At 34.7% G+C, this 21,566-nt stretch overlaps 1 protein-coding gene across 1 annotated transcript in view; it reads left to right on the forward strand.

Moving 5' to 3' along the window:
• CCDC102B (coiled-coil domain containing 102B) overlaps positions 1-21,346 on the forward strand; it is a gene marked incomplete at its 5' end in the record, with an annotated part of 210,101 nt that extends 188,755 nt beyond the window's left edge. Inside the window, 1 exon segment of the mRNA XM_082641452.1 lies at positions 21,063-21,346. Coding sequence (XP_082497578.1) covers positions 21,063-21,170 — 108 coding nt within the window. The 3' untranslated portion in view covers positions 21,171-21,346.
• Between the last annotated feature and the right edge of the window lie 220 nt (positions 21,347-21,566).

Here is a 21,566-nt window from a genome sequence, read left to right on the forward strand (position 1 = left end):
TTAAAAAATAATAATAAAGAGGCCGGCTTCAGGTTCACATGGGGACACAAGCGGTAACCACAGACCCAGGATCTGAACTGAACTGTAAAAACCAACCCAGTTCATTTAATATTAATTACTTCCTAACCTCTGTGTTAGATGTTAGAATATACTTGAGTGAGTTCTTCCCAAGAAGAGGTTTACAGTGTGGCTGGGGATAGTCCAACATAAATGTCTGAAGTTAAATATAGCAGAATAAATGTCAAGATGGTGGTTTTTACAGGATGCAGTGGAAACAGGTGGCCATGTTCCTTTTCCTTCCAGTGTTTAAGGGCTATTTGTAATTATGTGTTTAATTATTTGTTGTCTGACACCCCAACTGGAATATATGGGCAAGGACCAGCACAGTCTGTGCCTCTAACTTGGCCAGCATCAGTAGAGTGGTCTCAGGTGCCCCTAAAATCAAGACATCATAACACTACAACATGAACAGAGGTCTTGCATCCTTGTCCCTGTATACAGCTCATTTAAATCCTTCTAATAATTTTGCTCCACTTTCTGTGGATAATTTGAAGGGTACCACTTCCTGCAATCATTCTTCAGGATCTTGCTCTTCCTTCACTTTACCAACCACCTAAATTGTCTCTGATGGAGTTCAGAACAGGCCACTCTGGCATGTGGATTATTTTGAGCTGAAAACAATCAAGGCCCATAAGACTCAGGAAGAACCTTTGAACTCCACTTACTGTCTAAAAGAATTTGCTGCCTAAAAGAATTTAAGATAGCTTCTCTCTGGGCCAGGCCTCCCAGCACCATAGATAACTATAGTAGAGTGTGGGGTGTGGTCGATGGGGAGGAACCTAGCCAAGTCCCTTTGAACAAGGTCCTCTCTGTGCCCCATTGTCTTTGTATGGCCCAGCAAACATTTGTTTACCAAATATTAACTCTTTTTCTTCCTGTCAATTGCCTTACTTCCCCCTGAAGCCTTAGACCCCTACCTCCTTCTGCTTAGTCCAGAAAAATATATGCCTCACCTTGCCTTGCCATCTTTGGAATTCTTCATACTTAGTGGATTCTCACTGTGCCTGTAATAAATTGCTTTTTCTCCTGTTAACTACTTTATATTATTTTAATTCCCAACCCAAAGAACTAGAAGGGAAAAGAGGGGAAATTCTGCCCCCCTTCAGAACGTGATAAACCAAACCCTTCATGTGTGCTATATTCTAAGCTAAAACGTTTATGAATTGTGTGTGGGTAGAAAGTGTAGCCTGAGATAGGAGCTCAGTAAAATCAAGATGTTTTAAGCACAGGTTATATGGTAGGGTTTAGAGCATGGTCATTTGTTGGTTTTTTCCTCTCCTTTTAACTCTAGGCAACACTTTTGGGCCACCATCCCTAACCTTTATATATATATATATTTTTTCTCTTCTTCTTCTTTTTAACAGTATCTGATACTTTATTCCCTTTCCTCATCCAGCTCTATTGTTTCTACTCATATTTATGCTCTGAAAAATGGAAGTGATATAAACCTCATTAGAAAAAAATGCCAATGAACAACAGCAAAGAATAATCTCTTTTTCTCTTGGTGCTGAGAGCTGAGTTAATTGCACTTTTCTCTTTGGTGCTGAGAGTTGAGTTAATCGCACTTCTCAGCACCATTCATTCTTCAGGCAAATCTATTCTCTTTATTTATTTATTCCCTTTTAAACTGCCATCCCACTCCCATCCCCCTCTCTCTCCATGGGCAACCATTTTAATGAGATTTTTGTGTATCCTTTTGTTCAACTGTGTTTTTGTATATTAATATCCTTTGTGCTGTATGTATGTGTTTTAATTTGTTAACCCTGTTCCTGGTCCATCTGCCAGCGAGATTCACACAGATCCACGAGGGGATAGGTGCAGGTTATAGGTTGCAGGATTGCTCCTGGGGGCTGAGAGATGGAGCATCTGGGCCTTTGGTCATGGGGAGAGTGGACGGATCACATCTGTGAATAGGCACCATGGGGTACCTGCTCTACAGCAGATTACACAATCCCATCACAATGCGAGGGATCTTAAAAGTCATGCTAAGTGAAAGAACAGATGCAGGTGATTTTATAAAAAGTAATACCTTTCTGATGTGTGACTATGATTGAGCAGTGTTAGAAAAGGCAAGTGAAAAGTATAAATTCAATCTAGTTTCTGAGTATTTGACAGAATGTATAGTATAGTGGGCAAAATAAAGGATTGGAGTCAGAATTGGAAATGAACTCTGATGTATGCATTTACGAGTGGTGTGATCCTGGGCTAATCATTTAGCCTCTCTGGAATACCCTTTCCTCATCTGTAAAATGAACAATAATGTGTGGGATTACATAAATTCAACCACTGAAATGTGTGTAGTTGATTTAATGAAACCTTTGAGGAAAGAAAAGAAACAACTTATCTTAAAGTGTGAAAAATTATGAATAATTAATCTACCGAGGTCTCAGATCAAATATTCAGGGTTTAATTTAATCTTATGTAACAGTGTTTAATTGAATGTTTCAGTATTTAACATATTACGTTATAATATTTAGTCTTTATTATAAACTTCTAAACATCAGTTATTGTAGTAATTTATTAACATAAATATTCTCATATAAGTCTTCCTATAACCCTGAAATTAGATACTGTAATTACAGCAATTACAGGAACTTGAGGTTTGGGTCAGTAAATGACATGACCGTGGTCACACATGGGAGAGGAAGAGATAAGATACCAACTCAGGCATGGAAATATATGTTAAAAATATATCTTCTGGTTTTATACACTATCGTCTTCTTTGCATAGTGATGACAATACTTACATGGATCCAACTGCTGTTCTCTGCAAATGAACATTTAAAGAAAAAGTTTTATTTAGGATCTTGGCTTCCATATTGGATTATAAAACATTTTGATAAAAGATTAGTGTTTTAAGTTTCTGGTGGGTCATTTCAAAGAGAACATTCAGGGACAATTATTTTTTCTGCTCTAATCGGAATATTCTTTTCATGAAAAAAAATCATAATTGAGCTTAATGGTAAAGCATTTCAAATAATGTTCCAGTAAGATAACAATAAAACAAGGGACATTTTATTGTGTCAAAGGAAATAAAAATCTTTCTCAAAATTTTCTTATATGGAATATATGATGAGAAATAGTGACACCTTTAGGGTACTGTGTTGTAAAAAAGAATGTCAAGAGTGGAATTATACTTTTAGATTTACATGCTTTTTAACTTTCTAAAATAATAATCATGATATTTGAACTTCTGTCTTTTTTAAAGATTTGTCAGGTAGATCATTTATTATTACAAGACATTTCAGTTACCTAACTAATATGAAAACTTAAATTTTTTTTAGAGTTGCTCAACTGGAATTATTAAGAGTTATGACTTCTTGTATTTAAACACTCAGTACTCTAAGGCTATGAAATTCTTATGAGTCATTTTCCCTTCATGGTATAATAAATTAAGAACTTTTGAAGTTTAAAAAGATATATATGCAAGATCTATAACTATTCATTTGTGTGGTTCTGCTGTAGTTGGAAAATCAGATGATAAAATATAAACTGCACACAATTAGACATATTTAAATTTGTAATTTGATGCATTTCACACTCAGTGAGTATAAATGCAAGGCTAAAATTTATGTTGGCACAAATTATGAAGAAATATTCAACAAACAGTTCTGATTTTCCTTTCATGGAGGAAAAATGAGTGTTATTTTGATTGGAGATGAATAAATACAGTCATCTCTTAAAGATATGACATGTTCTTACTATATCTTCACGTATTATTGCTTTAACTAGCAGAAAATATTTTATTTTTGGTTAAAGTTATAGATTAAAAAAACCCACCAGATTCTGGTGGGCTTTTTTGTGTTGTTGTTGTTGTTTGTTTCAATAATTTACCTGATTAGTTTAAGACAGCAAAAAGTATAGTTCTGTCACTTCTCGGTAATTGCACATTTGATTGGAAGCAATCACTTTTTGAGAGTTAAATTAGTGCATTGAATGACTGAATTGTATGTTCCAGAGGTGATAATCATATTTCAGAATACAATGGGACAGGACTCTATTAACAGTAGAAGGGTAGAGCAGAGTAAGAGAGTTGAGATCCAGAACTTGATCTAGAGGCTGGGATAGAGGGAAACCAGAGCCAGGATGTCAACTCTAGATTGAAACCCTTTTGGTAGAGAGTCTACATCAGAGAAATCCAAAATGGGTGTTCTAGGCATGATTCTGAAGAATCCAGGGGTTGTCCTTAAAGGTGGTGTATTGTACAATCATCAGCATCCATCATAAAATGCACTTGCACTCATTCGGATGTAGTTCTAAGGAAGAACTCTTGTTCTGAAGGAGAAGACTGTAGTGATTCAATCAGGGTCCCAGGTGACAGGATCTTGGTGCTGCCCCAGCCTGGGGGAGGGGCAATGCCGTCGGTGTGTAGCTGTTCCTCTCAGCTTCCCCCTCAGTCTACCTTGGTCTCTGGGGTGCAGGCGACTTCCTCAGCCTCCTTCCTGTGTTCTAGGATTCTCCCAGTGATGCCTTGTCCATGAGTAGTTGTTAGTTGTTCTTCCTGTGATGGAGAGTGAAGTCAAAAACAACCTCTGTCACCATCTTGGCAATGTCACTCCTCTATTCTTTTGGACTCTATTACTGAGTAGAATATCCCAAATGAAAACTTTCAGCACTTTGCACTCTCAGTTTCTCAAATTCTTCTTTTCCAATTATCTTGTCCTTCACTCGACTTTACCAACCTACTCCCAAGGTCACACTGCAGATATTATCTTCACCAATTACTAGACTTCCTTCAGGGTCTCAAACTCTCCAAATGTACTCTTATCTTTCCGGTTTACTTTCTTCAGTACCAAGTACTACAAAATTTCAACCCCCTGGGCATATGATCTATTGATGATACTGCTTTTTCACTGTCACTTATCCACTTCCATTTCTGATTTCACTCCTTGTCCATAAATGTGATGTCTCTACATTATAATCCTTTTGCTGCATATACATGAATTTCCTTGCCCCCATATGCTTTGTAGACATTAACTTGTAAAACTCAAGCTCTGCTTCATCATTAAATGCAACCTTCTGCTTCATCAGCTGTGCATGTGGCACTAAAGAACCTAGTGCTATGGTAACAGGTCTTGGTTTATATTCATGATCACTAGTCTCAAGTAGCATCTTAGCATTCCAGCATTAACTTTTCTAAATGACTGTTTCACTTCCTATCTCTTTTCTAATCCCTCCTCACTCCTCCATACTCTCAGATGATAATCTTTCTTCTGAATTTACTGAGAAACAAAAACAAACAGGAATGTGGAATACAGAATATTTACACACTCTCACCATCACATCTACCAAATTAGCTATATCAGTTAGAACCAATATATTCTGCTTACATATCTGATAGTATGGATGAAATTTCTCAGTTCCTATCTGTTGTCAGCCTATATATATAAAACATACACAAGTATATATATATTCATGTGTATATACACATACATGTGTATTTAAATATTTTATATATAAAGTATTGTAAATGAACTGACTTCCTTTAAGTACACATTCCATTTTTGCTATTATTAAACTCCCTTTACAGTAAAAAATAAAAAAGGCTGAAAGAAATATATAAACTTCTTATCTTCACAACCTTCATTCTGTTTCTAATCACAGCAGTGATACTTCTGACTGCTGCCTTTTTACCAATGGAAAAGTTCTCAAGCTCTCCAAATGTGCTCCATACTTTGAAAGCCAGTGCTCCATTCTTGGGCTTCATCTTTCTCAAAATATAATAATTTGACACAATCAGTCCCATCCTTAAAGTAACGTACTCACTAGGCGTCTAGAAAAATCAGTGGGTTTTTTTGGCTTTCACCTTCTTCTGTCCTTCTTGATCTCAATCTTGGTTTCTCTTCACGTCTTCAGTTCTATATGTGTCAGTGTCTTATTCTTTCATTTATTCTGTGCCTACTGACACTCACTCCAAATGTGATATATATCTTCAAACCTCATGGTTTTAGATGCCATCTATATGCTGACAACTCTCAACTTTATATCTTTAAACCCACTTCTCTAGCTGTTCCATTACTCAGGCAAAACAATTAATCATTTTTAACTCCTCTCTTTCTCACTTATTCCATATTAAATCAATCCTAACATTCTTTAAGTCCTATATTCCTAATATATCACAAAATGACCACTTATCACCACCCTCATGACTGCCAGCCTTGCTCAAGATGACATTATCTTTTGTCTGTTTGACACTAATGCACGATGTTAATAATAGGGGAAACTGGGGTGGGGATGTGTGTGGGGCAGGCATAGGGACTACAGGAGGACTCTTTACTTTCCTCTCAATTTTTATGTAAATCTAAAACTGATCTAGAAAATAAAGTCTATTAAAATCCCTAAAAATCTTACATGCTAAAAGTCTATTAAGTCTGTAGTCAGTTAAACGTTTCTAGTGGTATAACATTTAACTTCAGTATCTATACTACTGAACAAATTGCATTTCCTTTTAATTACTAAGTAAACACAATTAAATACTTTATAGCGTATTGTCTGTTAGAATATGGTCTTCTTTGGAAAAAACCCTCAGTTTAAATACAGTGTCTTCAAAAGGAGAAATATAATTGCCTTCCTAAATTTAGGAGAAGTAGGGCTGTCTTTTACGCAAGTACAGTAGTTATAGTGGTATCCTATAGTGATGGCAATTTTTCACAAAATTCCCTGAATAACAAAGTAAACAAATAGCCCAGGACATTCTGAATTGTAGTCTTTAGTTAATGCAACATTTCTTTGATGTTTACAGTTTATTTTTAAAACTAGAGGTCTCTATTACATAAAATATCTATTGTCATTTTAATGTAGAATATTTAAGGTATTAATAGTTAAATCAGTTTATGTTTATCCAAACTGAGGAAAAATTGGAACTCCAAGGAGTTGCATGATCTTTATTTCACGAAGTAGCTGTAGAAAGTCTTACATTGGCCTATCTACATGGGATGTATTCACTTGATGACCTAGGTATGACGGGCAAAATGGATGTGTTGAGGGAAAAAAAAGGCAGTAAATACCTTGTTGGATGACCAATAGCATTCAGGAATATTTCCAGTACATTTCCCACTTCATTAATTTATATGCATTCAGGGCATGCCAGTTTGCTTTCATTTATTTGCTTACCTAATAGTTCTTTATCAGGAGACTAAATGTGCTAGAACTTGCACACTATTAGTGGAAGAAATCTCCATTATTTACAGATATTCTTAGATGAATTGGACAGCAGCATTCCAAGCTGGTAACTTTTAAAGCATGTATTGCTGTGTGATATTCTAAATATGAGAAGCCGCCATTTTCCATCAGGTTGGATAATGTGCTTCCTCATTTATATATATAACTTACACACAAGGAGGTTTGAGTCAGATATTTGAGAATATTTTTAATACTGTTTCTAGAAAATTCTAGCCAAATGCAAAGTAAACCAATCATGTTTGAACTCATCCAACTTAGAAAGTACTTCATTGGGAAAACGTTCTTTAAACCAGCAGTTCTCAACTCTGAAGGTCCTGGACAATTTTTCTGGAGGTCTGTGAGGTCAAAACTGCTTTCATAATAACTTAAAGATGTGTTTCACCCTTTTTACTATATTGACTTTGTTTTGATAGTACAAAATAAATGGCAGGTAAATCTGTTTATAGTTGGTTCTAGTGACTCAGATGGTGGGCAGTGATTATGTTCAAAGAAAGGTGCAAGGAAATATTTTGAAATTTTGGAATCTGAACGTTACTCTAGTGAAAGAATGCTCACTACTGTCTCATTGGTTTTCATATGTACAGAATTAGAATTCTGTTTTAAGAAATGTGCTCTACATATCTGTTTTCCATCTTTATTCCATCAGCACTAAGTCTCCTTTGACTTTCATAATGTTACTAAGGCTATGATGACAGTGATGCATTGCAATTAAAGTGTGCCAGCTTTATTCTACTTATTATTTATGGGAAGAAATATTTTCTTCATATTTTAATACTGTATAAATTTTGTAAGTCATGACTACATTTCCATTTACTTATTCCTTGCTGTTATTTAAAATAGATTTTTCCCTATCATCACTGTTAAGCTAAGTTGATCGTAAACAGTTTCTACTAGGAAATATGTAAAACAAAATACTTAAATATTTTTCTGTATTTTAAAATACTTATCCTACTGTGTCATTAACTTTTTTCTTATATTAAGCAATTGAGCTACTGCTATAACCTAGATTATTTTAGATAACAATCATCAAAATTATTCAGAGGAAATTAATCAAAGTTTGTTGGTGAAGAGATTTCTGGAATGATATGGCTGTTGGTTCAGTTACAAAATAACCAAGACTATAATAGACAGTTGCAGAAGTTTGGAACTCAGAAGCTTAAATATAATTCAACAAATAACGAGGTGTCCATTTCTGTTTCAGAAACAGTTTTAGAAACATTGCACTTTGGGAATCTCTCGTAGTTCTTTGAAACTTCCATAAGAAGTGGTCGATAACCATGTTTATAGGTTATGTATGCAGAAGTTCATTCCCAAGTCAGTTTGCATCTTCTCTTTAAAGGAAGAGTATAATATTTTAATTTTAAGTTTTCTATTTGAATCTTATTCAGTTAAAGAAGGATTTTGTTCCGTCTTAATTTTCCACCTCCAGAAAGCAACCCATATAAATGCAGTTAGGTGTCTATAAGTGAAAACAGTTTCTTTTCTTTTCTTTGTTTTTTTTTTACATCTTTATTGGAGTATAATTGTTTTACAGTGGTGTGTTAGTTTCTGCTTTACAACAAAGTGAATCAGTTATACATATACATATGTTCCCATATCTCTTCGCTCTTGTGTCTCCCTCCCTCCCACCCTCCCTATCCCACCCCTCTAGGCGGTCACAAAGCACCGAGCTGATTTCCCTGTGCTATGCGGCTGCTTCCCACTAGCTATCTACCTTACGTTTGGTAGTGTATATATGTCCATGCCTCTCTCTTGCTTTGTCACAGCTTACCCTTCCCCCTCCCCATATCCTCAAGTCTATTCTCTAGTAGGTCTGTGTCTTTATTCCTGTCTTACCCCTAGGTTCTTCATGACATTTTTTTTTTCTTAAATTCCATATATATCATGGAGAAGTTGCAGGGTAAGTAACTTCCACTCCATATGTTTTTGTCATTTTGGAAAATTGTAATCTGGAAAGATATGTGTATGATAGAGGAAAACATTTCTTCCTTTTATCATTATAATTATCCCTTTTGTCATTATAGTCCTTTTCAAGTACTTAAAGGTTCTCTTCTGAATAAAAACTGATTGTTAGATTATGATGTCCTCCCTATCCTCTGTGGGAAATTAAGCACTAGTCCTTTGATTTATTAATCAAAAAATATCACTTGTTTCCCCTTCTCTTAACATACATATCTTACTGTATTTTTGTAGTCTGCTTATTTATGAAATATATTTTTGAAGACTTTTTCTTTTCTACTTATTCTTTTCATGAATTTTATTTTGAAATAACATTGTATCTCTTTCTAATTTTGGATATCTAATTCTTGTTTTAATAAGAGCTTGAGCCTTAGTTGTAATCAATTAACTAAGACTAATTACTGGTTTTTAAATATTCTGTTAGTTTCTAACTTGTTTTTCTTTGTAGTTTTTTAGATACAAGTCATGTGGCTTTTAATAAGATTTCCATTTTCTATGTTTTATAAAGATTTCGCCACATATCTGTAGAAACAGATTTTTCTGACTCACTAGCAGGTTGTCACCTGTGTAGATGGCCTATAGGGTGGCAGGCACTGTCTTAATACCAGGCTGAATTGCTAGAGTACAGAGCCATGAGGAAGTTTCCAAATCCTGTTATAATAAGTAAAATTGAGTAGTTTTATACTGAATATGCTTGTTCTTAATGTTTACGTTCCTTTAAGAGTTTTACAATTCTAATCACATTTCATCTTTGCATTTCTGTAACTGATGTTTCTGCAATTTCCTTTTCTTTTGGTTAAAATAACAAGGAATAACAGTATTTTTATACCCATGTTCAACATTAGTTGGAGATTAAGCCTGGTGATTCAAGACCTGTGATAGAAGATTAAAACTTGGGACAAAAATGGTAATTTCATTTCTTTCATTAAGTTTCATGATGCTGGAATTCACTCCAATATCCAAAGGCAAAGAGGCACATAGCCCAGTGCTCTTAAAAAGCTTCCTTCTGAAGGCAGGCATCTGTTGTGTGTTAACTGAGTAAAATAAAACAGGGAAGGAAGGATTGTTTGTTCCCTGGGTACTTTATTAGTGTTCTCTACTATTCAGATTCTCAAAGAGGAAAGTGAGAAATATATACATTATGGTGCTGATCAAATACAAGTGCTATTGTCATGAAAATTAATATTATTTGACAATGTTTTGTCTTCCTTTGATGTTAGACAAGATATTATTATTCTCTGCGCACTTTAGCATACTGGTCAGGTTAATGCAACTTGAAGTCAGTTTTAATAAAGATCAATATCAAAACTTTTGTGAGATACCAGTTACAAATTAAATGCGCTTAGTGTTTTCTCACACTTTTTTTTTTTTTTTTTTTTTTGCGGTATGCGGGCCTCTCACTGTTGTGGCCTCTCCCGTTGCGGAGCACAGGCTCCGGATGCGCAGGCTCAGCGGCCATGGCTCACGGGCCCAGCCGCTCCGCGGCATGTGGGATCCTCCCAGATCGGGGCACGAACCCGTGTCTCCTGCATCGGCAGGCGGACTCTCAACCACTGCGCCACCAGGGAAGCCCTTCTCACACATCTTGATGAGACTTTTCTACTCTATGGAAATAGATGCCCTATAGTTGTCTATAATTTGGATAAAATTAACAACACCAATTAAGTGTCCCTTATCCACCACACCATAAACACTTGTAATATTGCTGCCCCAGGTGATCCAATGGAATCCTGAAGTGTTCTCTCAACTACAAATTTGTCACATAATATCATAGCTTTGATTCTACAGTTGCTATGGTACCCTGAACAAATACTCAATATTAGTCTCTCAGGACATAAATTAAGAATCATCAGTATTGTAGGATGTCAGGTGCTTAGCTCCTACTGACCATGATGCTGGTTTAATTTATTGAAAAGAAAAGAAAAATAACTCTGAGCTGAAATAAACTGTTTAATAGAATGCTTTGTATATAAATAAATAGTCACATAAGATTATCTAGGTCAATACATGTTAAAGCAATGCCAATAATTGTTAGACTTATTAAGGCATCAAGTCCATCCAATACTTGAATATTTCAAAAGTTCATTATATAAAGATAAAGCAATTAAATATTCTAGATTCAAGTGATACTATTATTTAAGATAACATTCTTAAGAGCTCTGGAATCCTTGGATATATTCAATTGGCTTAATTCTGTTGTAGATACCCTAGAATTAATTTTGATTTGGCTTAATATATAAATATAGCAACTGAAATGTATGCCATATTTACTCTTATTGTGTTTATTTTAACGTCTTTATTACGATCTAATTTATATACACTTTTAAAGTGTTCAATTCATTGGTTTCTACTAAAATAGAGTTGTCCCACGATTACTACAATCTAAGTTTAAAATATTTTCATTATCTCAGAAAAGAAAACACAAACCCATTATCAGTCATTCCCCATTCTCCCTATACCCCCAGCCCTTGGCAATCACCAGCCTACTTTCTATCTCTGTGGAGTTACCTATTTTAGAATAGGTAACTCCTATTCTATAGATTCTATATTCTATAGAATCATAGAATATATGGCCTTTTGTGACTGGCTTCTTTCACTTAGTATAGTGTCTTCAGGGTTCATCCATATTGTATCATGGATCAATACTTCATTCTTTGTATGGCCAAATAATAGTGCATTGCATGGATATACCACATTTTTTCTTCATTTTTCAGTTGATGAGTAGTTGGGTTGTTACACTCCTTGTCTACTATGAATAATGCTGTTATGAACATTCATTTACAAGCTTTGTGTAGATGTATGTTTTTATTTCCCTTGGATTGCTGGATCATATGGTAACTCTATGTTAACGATTTTTTTATTGGGATATTGTTTTACAATCTTGTGTAAGTTTCTATTGTACAATGAAGTGGAGTTCCCTGTGCTATATAGCAGGTTCTCATTAGTTATCTATTTATACATATTGGTGTATATATATCAATCCCAATCTCCCAGTTCATCCCACACCCCCTTCCCCCCTTGGTGTTCAAATGTTTGTTTGTGTGTCTATTTCTGCCTTGCACCAAACTCTTCCCCACAGTGACTGTACCATTTTACATTCTCACGAGCAATATCTGAGGGTTCCAATTTCTCTGCATTCTCACCACCACTTGTCAGAGTTCATCTTTTTTATTACAGCCAACCTCGTGGAGGTGAAGTGGTACCTTATTGTTGTTTTGATTTGAATTTCCGTAATGACTAATAATGCTAATCCTGTTTTCATGTACTAGTCGGCTATTAGTATATTTTCTTGGGAACAACTTATTCAGATTCTTTGTCCATTTTAAAAAAAAATATTGAGTTGTGTTTTTTGTATATTCTGGATATAAATCCCTACTCAAATACATGATTTGCAAATATTTTCTCTCATTACATATATTGTCTTTTCAACTTCTTGATAGTTTCATTTGAAGCATAAAACTTTTAGAATTTTAATCAAGTCCACTTTATTTTTTCTTTTGTTGCTTGTGCTCTGCTGTTTTGTGTAAAAAACATTGACTATTTCAATGTCATGAAGATTTACTCCCATGTTTTCTTAGAGTTTTATAGTTTTAGATATATTTAGGTCTGTGCTTCATTTTGAGTTAATTTTTATAAATGAGGTGAGCATAATTCAGAATTATGCTTGTGGATATCTAATGGTCCTGGAACTATTTGTTGAAAAGATAATTCTTTTCCTCACTGAAGTATCTTGACACACATATCAAAATCCAGCTGACCCTGGACTCTTAATAGACATTTAGGTCAATGGAATAAATGTGTATCCTTCTGCCAGTAAAGCATTGTGTTGATTACTACAGTTTTAGTTAAGTATTGAAATCAGGAAGTGTCAGTTCTCCAGATTGATTCTTCTCTTGTAATTCTTCTGTTCCTGTTTTCATACTTTTATTGTTGCTAAGAATATCGAGCTTCATCACAGATTTAACCACGTGTTCCCACAGAGAAGGAAACACTGGCACTAAAGTACAGCTACTTGGAAAATTATTCTGCGTTGGTTTTGTTTTGGTTTTTGTGGGGTTTTTTTTGGTCCCTAAGATGAAAATAAAACCTTTGGGGAAATAGTTGATTCACATCATTGGGAATGTAATTTTTATCATTCATTCACTGTAAGGTCCACTTAGAGAAAACTGTCTCCAGCTTTCCCAAAATATAGTTTCCTTAAAATGGGAATCTCCAAAATCTCAACCATGTGTCATTCTTTATTTAATTACTCAGTTGAACCATTCACTTAAAAGCCAACTTATTCCTTTTGCTCTGAATAATTTAATTCTGTCATTCAGCTGAGATATAGTAGTTTCATTAACCCTATATCTATAATAATTGCACTGTTACCTTAGCTCATTAGAAAATTTATAGTTTAGTAAATTATTTCAGCAATTACATTTATGCCCTGCTTATTACTTGTTTAACATTTCTTAAACATTTTAACAATTGTCTGGTAGGCAATAAATCTACTCACTTTACGTGGAAAGTATTTGGAAGAAATTAAGTAACCAGTTTCATGAAAGACCTGTGAAATTCAGTGACATATGTATTTAAAAAGAAGGCCAGTAAGGAAACTGATAAATAATTCTGGCAAATCACACCTATTATCATGGATTACAAGACCACAGAACATTTAGTATTCTGTTAAAATGAGATCACATTTTAATTTTGAATACCTTAGTAAGAATTAGCTGGAATCACTGAATATAAATCATCCAATAATTTCCATATAGGTAGCAATAAGATATTATATTTAATAACTTGAAGTTAATTCTGACATTGAAATATATGTATAATCATGTAACACATGCTATATACTTAGCAAACTTCTCAAAAGGCAACCACTTTCCATCAGAGATCACCAGGAAGTTTTAGTAAAATGTTCCTGTTGATTTTAATGATTTTTTTTTAGGTGAAGAGAATATTGTGGTATAATCCTTAATGAAATGGTTCAGAGTATTTCAGTTCCAATTAAAAATATCTGGAAAATTAGTCTGTACTAATTATTTAAAGTCAGCAAGTTGTCATGCCCACTTATTCCTTACAAAGTCTCTACATTACATGAGTTGGGTTTAGGGAATTTGTGAACAGGACACTTATCTGAATTTGTGCCATCTTTCCTCATTACCTTAAATTCCAAACTGCAGAGATTATAAAGACACCCCAATGTGGATGCCCTAGACCACAGTTGGAGCAGGTTGGCCAGAAAGAGTTGCCAGAATACCCAATGCTAAACATGTCACTTCAATTTCTGTGACATGGGTCCCGCTCAATTGCTAATGGAAAAATGTATCAAAACTGATTATCAATGGTTTCCAGGTAGATTTAGGTAAGGATGTATGTAATAAAAATAAAAATGTGTTTACGTGCTATTGTCTGCATCACCTAACAGGCTTTCCTTTTCTAGTCTTTCCTTTGTCATTTTACTTTACTTTCTTTTCAGTGATGGAGATTAATATTTTCCAGGAATTGCAAGTCCTTTTGAGCTGAAGTCATTGTCTCCATACTACCAAGTCTTAGACGATAGCTGGACCTTATTATACTGCCAGTTTGATCAGATTATAATATATGGTGTAAACATTTTTCTTGAATCATAAATTTTGGGGAATCTACCCAGATTTCAGCCAGACTGGCCAGGGCCTTACCAGAGTAGCAATAGGAACAAAACAATTATTCTGTGCTCAACAGTAAGTATTGAACTGAATTTATCTGGCATATGAAAGTTTTAGGATACTATGGATATAGAATTTGCAAATTATGGTCTTTCTTGGCATAGATATTTAACAAAAGTGGAAGGGCATCTGTTGCTTTAGCCTACCCAACATTATTCTTTTTCTTAAACATGCAGACTATTCTAGGCACTTGAAATCTATACATGAATAAAATGAATATCCCTTCTGTATGGAATTTGCATTCCAGTGGAGAGAGACGGAGACAATTTATATATAAATCATATGACTGCTGGAAAAAAAAAAACTGGTGTTCTTGCTTTGGGTGCAGGTTGCAATGTTAAATATGGTGTCTGGCCTCAGATTTGAATAAATACATGGAAAATGTTAATGAAAGTTAACCATTCAGATAACTGTTGAAAGAAGGTTCCAGGCAGAAGGAACAGTCAGTACAATGCCCCGATGGGAAGGATCAAGTAGAGAAAGAAACAGGAAGATATGAGAGCACCGTGTTTTTTTTTTTTTAATTTATTTATTTTTGGCTGTGTTGGGTCTTTGTTGCTGCGCGTGGGCTTTTCTCTAATTGCAGTGAGTGGGGGTTACTCTTCATTGTGGTGCGTGGGCTTCTCATTGAGGTGGCTTCTCTTGTTGCGGAGCATGTGCTGTAGGCATGCAGGCTTCAGGAGTTGTGGCTCGCAGGCTCTAGAGTGCAGGCTCAGTAGTTGTGGCGCACGGGCTTAGTTGCTCCATGGCATGTGGGATCTTCCTGGACCACGGCTCGAACCCGAGTCCTATGCATTGGCACGTGGATTCTAACCACTGCACCGCCAGGGAAGTCCCAGCACTGTGTGTTGATGAAACTGTGTGTGTCCTTGAGTAGGTGAACTAGCATGGGATCTGGTGCCCAAGTGGGAACAGGGAAAGTTAAAGAGTGTGTGTGTGTGTGTGTGTGTATCTGCAGCACTTTCAAGAACCTCACAGCCTGTGAGAGAGAGAAAGACGATGACTATTATAATTTAGTTTGATAAGTTTAAGATCAAGGGTAAAGGTAAACAACATAGATAGCAGAGTATTTGTTTTTAATGTGAAGAGGCTTTTATTTGCTTTTCACAACCTAAATGCCTAAGAATACACTAAATGTCACAAGACCTTCATCAACAGTTCATTCCTTACTTAATATCAGTATTTATAACTGTGAATGAGGAAAATTAAAAAAAAGTGAAGAAAAGTTTATTTGGTAAAGATTTTGGTTTCTTAAATTTAAAAATATTTTTTTGCTTTTTAAAAAATTTATATTGGAGTATATTTGACTTAAATGTTTTGTTTCTGGTGTACAGCAAAGTGATTCAGTTATACATATATCTATTCTTTTTCAGATTCTTTTCCCATATAGGTTATTACAGAATACTGAGTAGAGTCCCTTGTGCTATACAGTAGGTCCTTGTTGATTATCTATTTTATATATAATAGTGTGCATATGTTAATCCCAACCTCCTAATTTATCCTTCCTTCTGATGTTAGACCCCCAGACTGGGGAGCCTGACATGGGGCTCAGAACTCACTCCTGTGGGAGAATCTGTGTGATATAATTATTTTCCAGTTTGTGGGTCACCCACCTGGCGGGTATTGGATTTGTTTGTATCATGAATGCATGCCTCCTGCCATCTCGTTATGGCTTCTTCTCTGACTTTAGAAGTAGAGTATCTTTTCTGGCAGGTTCCAGTCCTTTGTTGTCAATGGTTATTCAGCAGTTAGTTGTGATTTTGGTGTTTTTGTGAGAGGAGGTGAGCTCAGGTCCTTCTACTCCACCATTTTGTCTGGGGATTGGAAAATAAAAACTTACTTTGTTCCAGATCAACCTTGACAAGTGCATGTGGCCCTCCTCTTAGGGAAGGATGGACCTTTGCCTTTACTCCAGTCCTATTTGTTCTTAAAGGTTGTAAGGAAAGAGAGGCACTTTTGTAGGCACTGGATCAACACCAGTCCAAACAGCACAGACCTCTAAGAGAGGATCCAGATTCTCTTGGTCCCTTTCCTATTTGTCCAAATTAATGTTAGAGCTGGTGGAGTGTCTTCCCACCAGTGTGGTAAAGGGTCACTCTCCCTATGCCCTTCTTCTCCACAGGCTTTGCTGCAGTTAGGGCCTGAAGATTCGCCTCCTCAGAATCTGTTCTATCTTCCCCTCCACCTGCCAGGACTTTCTGACTCCATGACTCTGTGGCTGCATCCACTGCAGCCTGGCCTAAACTCGATAGCAGAGAATTTAAGAAAAGCTACATCATTTGGGCCAGGGTAATTGTACTGACCTCTACTCAGTGTGTTCCAAGGGCCAGCAGCATCAGTATCACCTGGCAACTTGAGAAATGGAAAAATCATGAACCCTACTTGACACCCACTGAATTATTATTGGCATTTTAACAAGATCCTAAGGTGATTCATAGAATGTTAAAGTTTAAGAAGCCTGTTTTAAAGGATTTTAGGAGTAGAGTCGTGGTCCATTCCATAGAGAAGAGAGAATGTGAGCAAAGGCATGGGGAAAGAAAGAAAATGAGCACCATGACTGCCACTAAACCCACGCTGGTGTGGCATGGGGAAAGAAAGAAAATGAGCACCATGACTGCCACCAAACCCACCCTGTTGTGGCATGGGGAAAGAAAGAAAATGAGCACCATGACTGCCACCGAACCCACCCTGTTGTGGGCTAAAAAATACAAAAAGTTCAGGGCTGCTGGAGAACAAAATAAAACCTGGGATTACCCTGGTAGGTAATATGAGAGAGAAAATGAGAGGCGGGTTTATGTGCTCATCTGGGCACCGGGAGCTCTTGAGGGGTTTGTCAAGTGGGGAGATAAGATCAGAATTGGATGTTAGCCAAATCTCCAAGGTGAGGTCTGAATTATACCTTGAGCATTTTCCATTGCATTTTCAACATCCTTAACACAAATTTAGAAAATATAACACTTCCACCAGTATTTTGCATCATTTTGGTTTTTTCTTTTATTTTACATAAGAAATGTCATGCATTACTCACAATATTGTGAGCGAGCCTTTTTTCCAAAGTTAAATATCATAAAATAGCTTTATGAATTCTAATTAAACATTTTAATGTCTGCAGAATGTTCTGTCAGAGTGATGGATTATAATTAAACATAAAACTTTCAGTAATCATTCAGGTCAGTTTGACTTTTTCATGAACATAATGAAAAATATTTGTGCAAAAGAGTTTTTATGTGTCTGATATTATTTTTCAGACATTTCAATACATGAATTTTTAAAAATATGAATGTTAAAACTTTTGGTATACATTTCCAAAATGCAGTACAAAATTTATTTACTCCAGTTATTCCAATTTCAAATATAATAACTTATGTATCATATTCTACTTAAACTCTGCTGTTCTTATAGTTGTACCAAAATATTCCTTAAATATCTATCTAATAATACCTGTCTGTAATTAAGCTTTCCAAGTAGTTACCATATATCCCATATTGGTATTCCTATATTAAAATCCCAAGTGATAGAAAAGCTGAAAATTTATAAATTAAAGAAAAAGTACAAAAAGATAACATTTCTCATTCGTAAAATAAATGATTTGGGAACTGCCCTTGGTAATACCAAATAGGTGGGGTTTTTCCAAGTAGTTATTTGAAAGAAAATAAAAATGTGAAATAATCTGACATTCCAAAATAATTAGTCAATCATTATTAGCCTATTACATTATTCTTTTAATTTTATCCTGATAGAAAATTAATCTTTAATGAGGCATGAATGTTGAGCATCCTGATTCCTCCCCAAATAATGAAATTGGATGCAAGACTGTATCTGAAGAAGCAAAATTAGTCTGGATGCCTGGCCTAGTAGAATTTTATAAGAACTTTTAAGTAATATATATACAGACATGTTTGTACTTTAATAAATATTTTTGTAACATTTATCTAGCAAAATAGACAACACTTGATTTGAATAACTTGATGTAAAATATAATGATTAAATCCAACATAAGCCTAATATATTAACAAATACATGTTACATTAACTGAAGAAAAATTAGAACTAGAGACATGTAGAATATCTGTAAAAAAATTTCTGGTTCAACATTGATCTATATAAAGCAGAAACTAGGACAAGTGAGGTCCACAAAATCCTGCACAGGTTAGGTAAGGGAGAACTTCGAAGGTGAGAAAGTAAACTTGGATTATGTATATAAAAGTAATTCTGTTAGGTGTATATATAAACTTAAGAATTGTGGATGTCAAAAAAAGTGTGTATTACTAAAAATATCTGAATGTTTGACATCTAGAAATAAAAATATTTGAGAGTTAATTTTGATACACCTTAACAATGTTTACTTCATGGGCACAAATAATTGATGATAAGGGTTTATAGAATGGTGAGGGTATGAAGAGAAATAGCTTTTCTCCTGGAAAATAATAATGCCAACTCAACTGTATATAATTCTTTCTAATGTTTAAAATGATTTAACTTGAAAAACACTGACCAAGAGATCAGAGAATTGGGATTCATTTTCATATTTAGCAGTAATTTGACTTTGCACAAGGTGAGGAAGATTTGATTATCCTTACAGTTTTATTAAATATGGAAATTATTAACCTTATTTTACTATAGTGCCATAGCTCAGCAGTCTGCTTGGAGAGGCAAGATTTTTGTCTTGAAGCTGCATATGCATGGTAATTTCCACAAGATTTTGAAATATTCAATTGGAGGAATATGGTTGCTAGATATTGTTGTGAGGAAGAGAAAACACTAAAACTATCTAAACCTACCCCATGGAACCTCCACTCAGGCTAAACAACTTGGCAACTTAATTAAACACCTATTGAAATGTGTTTATATATAGAAAAAATAAAATTGGAGATCTAACTCACATCATGTACAAAAATTAACTCCATCTTGATCTAGGACTTAAATGACAAATACAAAACTTTAACAAATTTTAGTTGAAAATACAGATTAATACTTCTCTAAGCTTGGCATAGGGAAGTACTTTTTAGCATTATTAAATACATCCTAACTAAAAAAATATTGATAAATTTTGCTTAATAAAATGACTATTATTCATCCAAAGAGCTCTTAAAATGGAAAAGAAATAAGTTATAAACTTGATAACACTTGGTGAAGATACTTGGAACACTTATAACTGACAAAGGGTTAGTATCGAGATTATAACATAAACATGTACAGATAAAAAAGAAAAGAAAGAGTTCCAAATAGAGTAATGAGCAGAAGACCTGAATAGGAACAAAAGAAGAAAATCACTGAGCCAATAAAAATATAAAGAGGTATGAACCATAATTTATTGATAAGGGATTGGCAAAAGTTTTAATATCTTACACCACCAAGTGTTGGCAAAGATATGCTCAAACAGGATCCCATCTAACTGCCTTTGGGAGGTAAGTTAGTAAATCATTTTTGGGAGACTTTTTAGCATTATCTTGAAAAATTAAAAAATATAACTTGGCAATTCTCCTCCTACGTATGTCTCCAGAGACTACTTTGCACAAATGCATCAGGAGATCTATACAAGAGTGTTCAGAGCAGCTCAAGCCTGCAAACAGTCTAATACTTATGGACAGGAGTGTGGTGTACTGTCATGGCACCATCCTGCAGTACAATCTGGTAAACCAGAACAAAGCGGCTACAGTGAGTCACTAATACAGATGAGTCTTAGTTGAATTAAAAAAGAAAGTATTAGAAGATTACATAGAGCATAATACCCATTTTTTATGTTTAAGTTAAAAACAACTAAAAGAATACACTTTAAAGAATATTTCTATTTGTACCATTATGTGTGTGTCTATATAAGTGTACCTATATACACTTAGCATATATATATGCACACATATAGGCTATACTTAAATACACACATGCAAATACGTAAAACTATTTTCAAAATCTTGAGAATAATAAGGTAGGGGAGCCCAGGTTAGAAACGGGGGAGGAGTGCCTAGATAGAAAAGATTTTGTCAAATTCTAGACTCCATGTAGATGTTTATTTTATTATTGACTATATGAACTAATTCTTAAAAATAAGTATTCCTACACATTCATGTATATATACAAAAAAGAATGTGTCATGCAAAAAACTTGCTTTTAAAAGGATTTTCTTATTTCAGTCATCTTACCTGAGGCATTTTCTATTTTGCTTTCAGCTTGATGATTTCCTGAATCAGATCCATAAGCTCCAGAGATCTTTGTATGAACAGAAAGAAACAAATGAAAACTTGGAACTTAAACTCAGGCACTTACAAAACTGGTAATTATTTCACAAAAAATGTCAAATTCAAGATCGAGATCTTAGATAGGGAAATCTTGATGTCCTTTTTTCCTCATATTTTCTTAACAAAAATAATGTTATAGATATTTAACTAGGAATATTAAAAGGAACTTGCAGGTACTCAGTACTTAAATTTATGGGCTTCTGGCTCTTATTGTTTTTTCCCCCAATAAATGTTACATGTTATGATAATTTAAATATCATTTAAAACCAACTCTAGTTCTAAAGGTGTAAAATTTCTGAAAGGCAAAAGAGCGTTCAGAATTCTTTTCACAAACTGAAAGAGTTATAATACCTGCAAGAAAATAGAAGTTGTAAACCATACAATTTGCTGGGTAGTTGATAAGAGAATCACTGTACTTAAGAAAAAGTAATGGTT

This window comes from Mesoplodon mirus, assembly GCF_964341445.2.
Source record: "Mesoplodon mirus genome assembly, chromosome: 13".
NCBI lineage: Eukaryota > Metazoa > Chordata > Mammalia > Artiodactyla > Ziphiidae > Mesoplodon > Mesoplodon mirus.